At 51.6% G+C, this 8314-nt stretch overlaps 1 protein-coding gene across 1 annotated transcript in view; it reads right to left on the minus strand.

The window, feature by feature from the left end:
* The window catches only part of GABRQ (gamma-aminobutyric acid type A receptor theta subunit), a 60698-nt gene extending 54334 nt beyond the window's left edge, over positions 1–6364 (minus strand). The window contains exons 1-2 of the mRNA XM_027845088.1: positions 6294–6364; positions 2706–2794 (exon numbers count right to left, since the gene is read on the minus strand). Of these exons, the coding sequence (XP_027700889.1) occupies positions 2706–2794; positions 6294–6364 (160 nt within the window). The remainder of the gene's footprint in view (positions 1–2705; positions 2795–6293) is intronic.
* Between the last annotated feature and the right edge of the window lie 1950 nt (positions 6365–8314).

The raw sequence follows: 8314 nt of genomic DNA on the forward strand, positions 1-8314 counted from the left end.
AATCTCCTCCTTTAACAGAAGAGGAAACTGAGGCCCAGGGATTTTAGATGGCTAGATCTAGAGAGGCCTTCTAGCAAACTCCATCTTTCTACAGGAGAGGAAACTGAGGCCCATAGATCTCACTTGTCTAGGTGTAGAGCTCAAAGGGACCTCAGAGGCCATCCAGTCCAATCTCTTCCTGTAACAGAAGAGGAAACTGAGGCCCAGGGATTTTAGGTGGCTTGCTTAGAGGCACACTTAGGATCCTAGATCCGTAGCTGGACAGGGCCTCAGAGGCCATATTTTACAACCTCCTGCCTCTAGACAAGAGGCCATGTAGTTCATCCCCTCATCTTTCAGTCCAGATTTTTTATTGTTTCTGTGCTGTTTCTCTCTGCCCTTCCTGAGTGGAGCTCAGGCTATCTTTCCCACCAGCTAAGGTTCTCTTCTTTCTGCTTTCCTTCCCCCTGGTTCCTGCCCTATTAATCCAGTTCTTTTCATCTCTTCATTGCCTGTAGTCTCATTTTCTGCCCTCATCTTACTTCCTTGACTTTCTGCTTCACCACTCTCACCATCTGCCTTCAAAGAATCATTTCAATGTCTTTCGATTAAATCTGTCATTTCCTTTTGGCATCGTTAAGTTTTCCCCTCCCATACCCCCAACTACTGGCCTGTGACATGTGGTAGGACCAAAAGCCTACTGGACTGTGAGGCAGAGGACTGCGGTTCAAACCTCAGATCTGTACCTCCTTCACTTACCTGTGTGACCTTAACCAAGTCACTTTACCTCTGCTTGCCTGTTTCCTCACTGGCAAATTGTGGTCCATAAACACCTACCTCTCCAGCTTGTGGCGAACAGATGTAAAGGGCTTTGCAAACCATCAAGTGCTATAGGCAGGCAGCTTTTATCATTTGAAACAACATCCCTGAGCAGGTGCACAGGTACTGGAGATGAGTGTGTAACTGTGTAACTCTGCATGTCTTGGTTTTATTTTTCTTACCTTTGCTCTGCGGTGTCCAGAAGGCCTTCAATTCCAGTTGAGGCCAGTCACGATGATGGTCCCTAGGTATATCTGTTTACGTGTGCTGTTCTCGCCCTCCCCCCCTCCTCCCCCCACTGTCGCACCAAGGAACTGGTTTTAATGTTGTGAGTACCAGAAGTCTTTGCACACAGTAGGTGCTTGCTATGCTTTGCATACCTCCCTCCCCCCAGTGCTGGGCTACATAAATGAGAGGTGTATGAAAGGACTGAGCTAGGAACATTAATCAAGACCCTGGCAGAATTGGAGCCAAGCTTGTGGTCCCTTATGGATGTTGCACATGTCCCCAGATTCATGTAGGCTTTCTATACAAGACAATGGCAAAACCCTCTTTGCACAAATCCAAGAAACAGCTTTTCATGTTCACATCTGAAGGGGAATCAATGAAGTGGGGAGAGTATTCTGCAAATGCAACAAAGCAGCATATGCTAAGAAGGGGAATTGACTAATTGCATTTCTCTCTTGACTTCCCCACAGACTTCCAAGTGAAACTTGAACCCACTTCTGGAAGAAATGTCTGCTGACTCTCCCCTAGGGGAGACTGGGAACCTTTCCCTGTATGGTGGGACCTCCCTTTGACATGTGAGTATATGTCTACACATGCCAGTCCAGCTCCCCCTGGACTCTTCAGATGAGGGATTTGCTCAATTCCTGAGTGCCCAGGAGAGGATTTGGACTGAGGGGCTTTGGAGAACTTGTTCCCACCTCCCCCCATCAGCATATATTCAACTATTTGTGTACATGTGATATACAGAGCTTTGCACATAATAACCACATAATAAATTCTTTTTCATTCATTCATTCATTCATTCATTCATTCATTCATTCATTCATTCATTCATGTGTTCCCTCCCACCCCAGGAGAATGCAAACAACTAGGTCTTTGTCCCTGTATCTCCAGTGCCTACTTGCATGCCTTGCGTATAGTAGGCATTTTGTCAGTGCAGGTTGGATTGCTAGATTGGATTGGGGTAGCTTCAGGCTTCCTCACTGCTGTAACATCAGGCACAGAGAGGAAAGGAGAAGAGGAGCATGCTAACCAAGGGGGGTCTTGGACATTCATGTCATATGTCATATGTTATATGTTGGAGGGCAATCACGGCTGAAGCTGGAGCCAGGCAGACAGCCCAAGTTTGGGTCCTATGGGTATACAGAGGCTCTCGGTGCCCCGCCCATCTGCAGCTGTCTGGGCAGAGTTCTGGGCTCTGACCATATTCATTCTGTCCACACCCATTCCTCTGCAGTGGAGGGGACAGGTCTGGCTAGGAGAGCTGCTGGGGGCAAAGAGCCACCCACGCAAAAGGAAGGGATGGGAGAGAGGAAGGCAAGGGGCAGGACGGTGTGATGAGACATGTAATGCGCTTTGCAAATCTTAGAGCGGTATTTTAATGCAAGCGCTTATGATTATGATTGTTATGGGAGGCAGAGCCAAGGGGAGCAGGGAAACGTGATGAGGGAAGGCAAGGGGAGGAGGACAGTTGGGCAGAGCTAATAAGCCAGGGGTCTGGGTGAAGAGAGTGGCATGGGAGGCAAATGGAAAAACAATCTGAAGCCATGGAAAACAGGGGGAGTCCACTGCCTGGGAAACTGGCAAGAGTCACTTGCTGACTGGCTTACATCTCCTTCCTAGTCCTTTGACCACAGAGCACCTTGGTGTTCAGCAAAAGGGAGTACAACATGGCTTACCTCCAAAATCAGGTCTGAGACGGACATCGTATCCCTTCAGCAGGCGGTCCACGATCTCTTTGACCTGAGTCATGTTGGCAGAAGTTTCGCTGAAAAAAGAAGTTAATGTTAGGGGCCAAAACCCGAGGGAGGCTTCTTACATCTAAAAGGGCACTGCACCCCCACACCTGCCTGTCCACAGAGTGAGGACTATCCCCACCTCCACCACCTCGCGCACTCCTGCCTTCCCTCCCTTGTAGAGGCAAACGTATGCAGCCTCCTCCTTCACCCCTCCTCTCTCCTGCCTTCTTCACTTCTCATGTCATCCCCTCCCCTCCCCTAGCCTCATCATTCCTGGTTAGCCCGACACAGCCTCTTGAAAAAAAGGGGGTGGGGTCACTTGTGAGGCTCCTCACTAGGGGACCAGAAAAAGAGCCTGGGCCGTTTCCCAAAGTTACGCCCCAGCCCAGGGTTTCCGTGTGGTCTGCCCCTTACATCTTGCCCAAGCTCCAATTTATGTGTGTTTTCTCCCTCCGCCCTCCCCCCGTCCCAATTTTTATTAGGCTCCGGAGATAAACAACCCGCTTTATGTGTGTGAGGGCATGTGTCCACATCTGCACGTGTGTGGGCGGCTCTTCGGGCAGCTTCTGTGGCAGGTGCACCCTGGTGCACCTTGGTTCTCCTGCTGTGTAGTCACATTTCTCTTCTCTCCAGGCAGGCTTCTGGATACCGTTCATGTGGCCAGTTCTCCTAATTTCCTCCCACCTGTTTTTACATTTCTCTGTATACCCCAATTCAACTTCTCCCTTCCTCTCTTCCCCTCCCCTCTTTCTCCTGCTCTGGTCTATACAGAAGATTTATATTCCTTTATGTTTTGTTTTCCTCAGGGAGTTTTAGAGAGAACTGTTTCCACTAGCGTCTCTAGCATCTTGTCACCCCCCCCCCTCCCCACTCAGCTTTGGCTGATAATAATTAGCCATTCTCTCCTATTAGCAGAGCTATCCCAGCTAGTCCTTTCTGTAGTCAAAAGCTGGGATGGAGTGTGCATGTGTGCGTGCCCCTGTCTCTGCACTAGTGTGCACACTTATGTGTGAACTTCCCACTGCCTTGGATTTCTGAGTCCTTCAGATTTTGGGGGGGCTGAGAATGGGCTAGAGGGCAGTTAATTAAACACAGGGAGACAAAATAGGAGGTGGTGTACTGGATACAGCAGAGGGGACAGCAACCCCCCCCCACCCTAGGAATGATTATTGTATCCTTTTGCCTTTTGCTTTTTTCCCCAGGACCCCGGGGGCCTCACACCCTGGATACTATTTCCCCCTCCCCCCAAATCTGGAAAACAGCCTTCCAACCCTAGAGCCACATCTTTCAAAATACACCCCTTCTTTCCCCGGTCAGTCTGGGTCCTCTAAGCCTGCAATGCCATGTTCCTATTGAAAGCTTTGGCATGAGAATAGGCTTGAGGATTTTGCTGGTAGATCCCTATGTCCTGGTGCCATTGTGCACACATATGTTGTTGTATGAACCTGTGACAGAACTGTGTGTTTATGAATGTCTAAAGGTATATGACAAGTATGCAGCTGAGAGGCTCCTGTCCTGGAGAATGTATTTATCCAATCATATCACATCCTGCTCCGTCTCAGGATCTTGGGAACATTGCTTTCTTCTTGGGAGGGAGTAGAAGCATTTGTGTTTGCAGATTAAAACCACTGTGTCAAGATGGAGTAACTGGGGATCTTGACACTGGCTCTGTTTGCATATCTGGATCTAGGGGTGTGTGTGTGTGTGTGTGTGTGTGTGACAGAGACCTTGACACTGGCTGTGTTTGCATGTCTGAATCTGTGTGTGTGTGTGTGTGTGTGTGTGTGTGTGTGTGTGTGTGTGTGTATCTGGGCATTTTGCATATTCATGGAGTTCCTTAGGGTTAGGGTTAGGGTTAGGGTTAGGGTTAGGGTTAGGGTTAGGGTTGGGGTTGGGGTTAGGGTTAGGGTTTCTTGCCAAATAATGCTCAGCTTCAAGCTCAGGATGTTTCTTCTTTTGTGTGAATGACAACTGAATCTTTCCTCGGCATCTTTTCATCGTCTGTTGATCAGGAGAATTAATTTGATTTTAATACCCTGTCTGTATTCTGGGTGCGTGCAGTTGCAGACAGGGACTCTGTCTGTTCCCATCTTTGTGCCCTGTTATTTATTTCATTTTATTTATTTATTTATTTTCATTACCTTCAAGTATATACTTACGGCTGGATTTGATCAATTATTCAACGTTGTCAAGCAGAAAAATGAACTTTGGAGCACTCCCACAATGGACATTTATACATTAATTGTTCATAAATGCATAGGGGGACCCCAGGGCTATTTCCAAGATTGTGCATTTCCACAGTGTATATGTATTTGATCAGCCCTTGTTTATTGGTCCTGGGATGTATATACATCTATATGTATAGATGTATATATCACCTTTGTACTTGAATGTTCTCCCTATCTATGTAAGCAGAATTCTTCATTTAAGGATCTAAAGGCTTACTATAGACAGCTCCATTTGCACCTTGGAAACCTGCAGCCTCGAATAAGGAAAGTCTGCATTGAAGAAGCTATGCTAATGATTTTGGTGCGGTGGTGGAAGGGGGGGGGCAAGTCTACAAGGAGCGGGGATGCACCCAGAACTCCACCCCTGGAGAAACGTCGAGACTATTCGTCAGAGCCCAGGTTGTCAAGGTGCCAAGGAGTCAGTGGTGTGAAAGCGCTGACTACTCCTCCCTCCTCCCCCCCCCCCCCCCCCCATCACACCAGGGTCTATGCTGCGGCTTCACTCTGGATAGGGAAGCGGTTCTATTTCGTGTTTATTAAGCGGCAATTTGCCCAAGAATCCACCTCCACGCACATACACACACGTGCAATCTGCCCCGTCTGGTAGCCACCACCTGTTCATTAGTGCAGGGGCTAGAGACCATTTTCACGCACAGCCTGGGCTTTTGGACAGTAATAATTGGCCATCATCGATTTCTGGGGATGAGGGGTGTCTTTAGACACACACCTGCGTATGCGGCTATATGGTCTGGTGTATGCACACGGCTAAGTGTGGGTGGGTCAAAGGCTTGCCTGATTGTGCGCATGGTGTGTGCGTTTGCGCATATATTCAGGCACTGCAGTAACAGGTTCAAATGGTTGAATTTACACTCCCCCCTCCCCTATCCCTCCTCCTCCTCCCCCCTAGGGCTAGTGGGCACACCCCAGTCCCCCCTCCTTTTCTGCGTCTGTGGGCGCCACCCGTGTGTGTGTATGGGGGGGGTCTCTGCGCTTTTGCGCAGGGGCTGCAGAGAGACTGCAAGTACGCGGGGGGGGGCGTATATGCTTTTCTGGGGGGAACTCGCGTGTTTATGGCTATAACGATAAGACTCGGGACCCCGTTTTTTTCTGGAGCTGGATTGCGCAGCTATTCCGCTCTCTGGCTCCTTCTCCCCTCTCCCCCGCCCTCCTAGAACCCACAACGAAGTCTGGGGGCTACCTGGCTGGCGGGACCTTATTTCCCCGGTCCGCGCCCCCTCCCCTCCCCTCTCCTCTCCTCCCCTCCCCAGGGTCCCACTCCCGGCCCCGTGGGCCACCTTACCTTTGCGCGCGGCCGGCGAGACAAAGCAGCGCCAGCGCAGCCAGGATTCCGCTCCACCTGTGCGCCAACATCATGCCGCCTGTACAGGACAGACACGAGGAGCTGGGACACAGGGTCAGCCTGGAACAGCAGCGGCGGCGGCGTAGGAGAGCGCTTCGGGGCTCCCTTGGGCGGGAGATCCCTAGCCTGCCACTAACTGGGCGAGGAGAAGGGGAAGGGACGGGGCAGGGGAGAACCCTCGCCCAGAGGGGGGAGGACCCGAAAGGGACGTAGCCGTCGCTCTCTGACTGTCTCTGTCTCTGTCTCTGTCGGGGAAGGAGCGCTAGGTTTAGCTTCGCTTTGGGTTAGAGGCGAAGGGAGAAATTCCCGGGGAGAAGAGGAGGAGGAGGAGGAGGAGGAGGAGGAGGAAGAGGAAGAGGAGGAGGAGGAGGAGGAAGAGGAGAAGAGCTGCCTCTCCCGAGGGGCTCAGCACGGGCTCGGGAAAAGCGTTTCGGATGTACCGAGGGACAGGGAAAAGGGTTGGAAGCCCTGCCCTGTCCCCCTGCCTTCCGTCACCCCTGCCTCCCAGTCTGCTTCCTAGCCTTCTCGCCTCTGCTCCTGTTCGCCTGCCCGCACCCTCCGCTCTAAGAGCTCTCTGCCTCTTGCCTGCAATTTTGCTAGCCGGGCTCTGCAGACGCAGTGTGGCTGGGGCTGCCCACCTTCTGAGACGACGAAGCTGCGACCGAGGGGAGGGGACTAAAAAGGAGGGAGGGAGGCGGGCGGAGATGGGAGGGGGAGCAGGAGGAGGGGCAGGGTGACTTATCTGGCAACACAGTTTGCTTCCAGATTTTCAGCCCCCCCCTTCCCCTCCTCTTTGTCTCGCCTCTCCCCCCTCCCTTTGGAGTCTGGCTTTGCGCGTCGGGGTGCTAGGATGGCGCCTCTGCTGTTACTGCGGCTCTTGCAGCTGCGCCACTGGCTGGGGGAAAGGGTGCTCAGCAAAGGGGGGGCCCTCGCACCTCAAACCAACGACCCCCGATCCCCTTCTGCCTCCCTCTGCCACAAAGGGCAAAACCAAGGCTGCAGGAAGAATGGCTACTAAAAGCAAAATTGCCTTTTTCTTGTTGCTGCAGCATCTTTGGAGTTTTTCTGCTCATGGCAAAATCATGGGGGGCGGGGGGAGTGAGGGAGATGGAGAGAGAGGGAGTTTGCAGATTACAAAAAAAAAAAACAAACAAAAAAACCCCAAACTGGGCAAATTGGGATCCTCACGTCATATCTGACACCATTAACCCCTGATAGCTTGGAAGGGGTTTGGGCAGGAGGGAGGTTTGATTGGGAGACTTTGGAGACTTTGGGGTTCTTGGGGTGCCCTTTGGGAAGCCAGGGAAGGAAGTTGGAGCTGCAGCCAATACAGCCAGCCTAGTGCATTCCCAGCTTCTCACTGTCCTTTTCAGCTCAGCCCACAGAGTTCCAAACCCCAGTCTGCCTCTAGAAGGTTCTAAGGGACCCCGCCCCGCACTCCAAAGGCTCTCCTGGCACGGGGAGGGGGGAGTGTGCTGGAGCTTTCCTCCTTCCAGAGCTGTTGGCCGAAGGCCAATTCCTCTGAGAGATGGCAGCCACAAGTGTTAAACTCGGGAAGTTCTGCCTTTGACCAGCCAAATGCCAGGAAGCCTGGCCACCCACTTGGAGGGCAGTTTCGCCAGCAGAGACCACATGGAAATCTCTTAGCAGAAGGCCAAGGCTCACCTGCTGTCCACCCAAGGACCCTTAGAAACTACAGGCAAAGACTAAGGCAGAGTTCAGCCCCAGCCTCTCGGACCCCTAGGACCAATGTGCCAGCCAGTGAAGCATAGCTGCCATGGGGACAGATATTCATGCTTGGTCATCACTCATAGGAGCTTCATTGGTAAGGATTTGAGGGGCCTCCTGTCCCCCTCTTGTTCTCTTCTCCCCCTTTGTTAGCGTCAGACTCAGATAGAGTGGTCTGGAAATTACACAAAGTCCAAGCTGAAAGGAAAAGGTGATCAACAACACCCCCCCCC

The sequence above is a fragment of the Vombatus ursinus genome, unplaced genomic scaffold, assembly GCF_900497805.2.
Source record: "Vombatus ursinus unplaced genomic scaffold, bare-nosed wombat genome assembly UNPS02014951.1, whole genome shotgun sequence".
Taxonomy (NCBI): Eukaryota; Metazoa; Chordata; class Mammalia; order Diprotodontia; family Vombatidae; genus Vombatus; species Vombatus ursinus.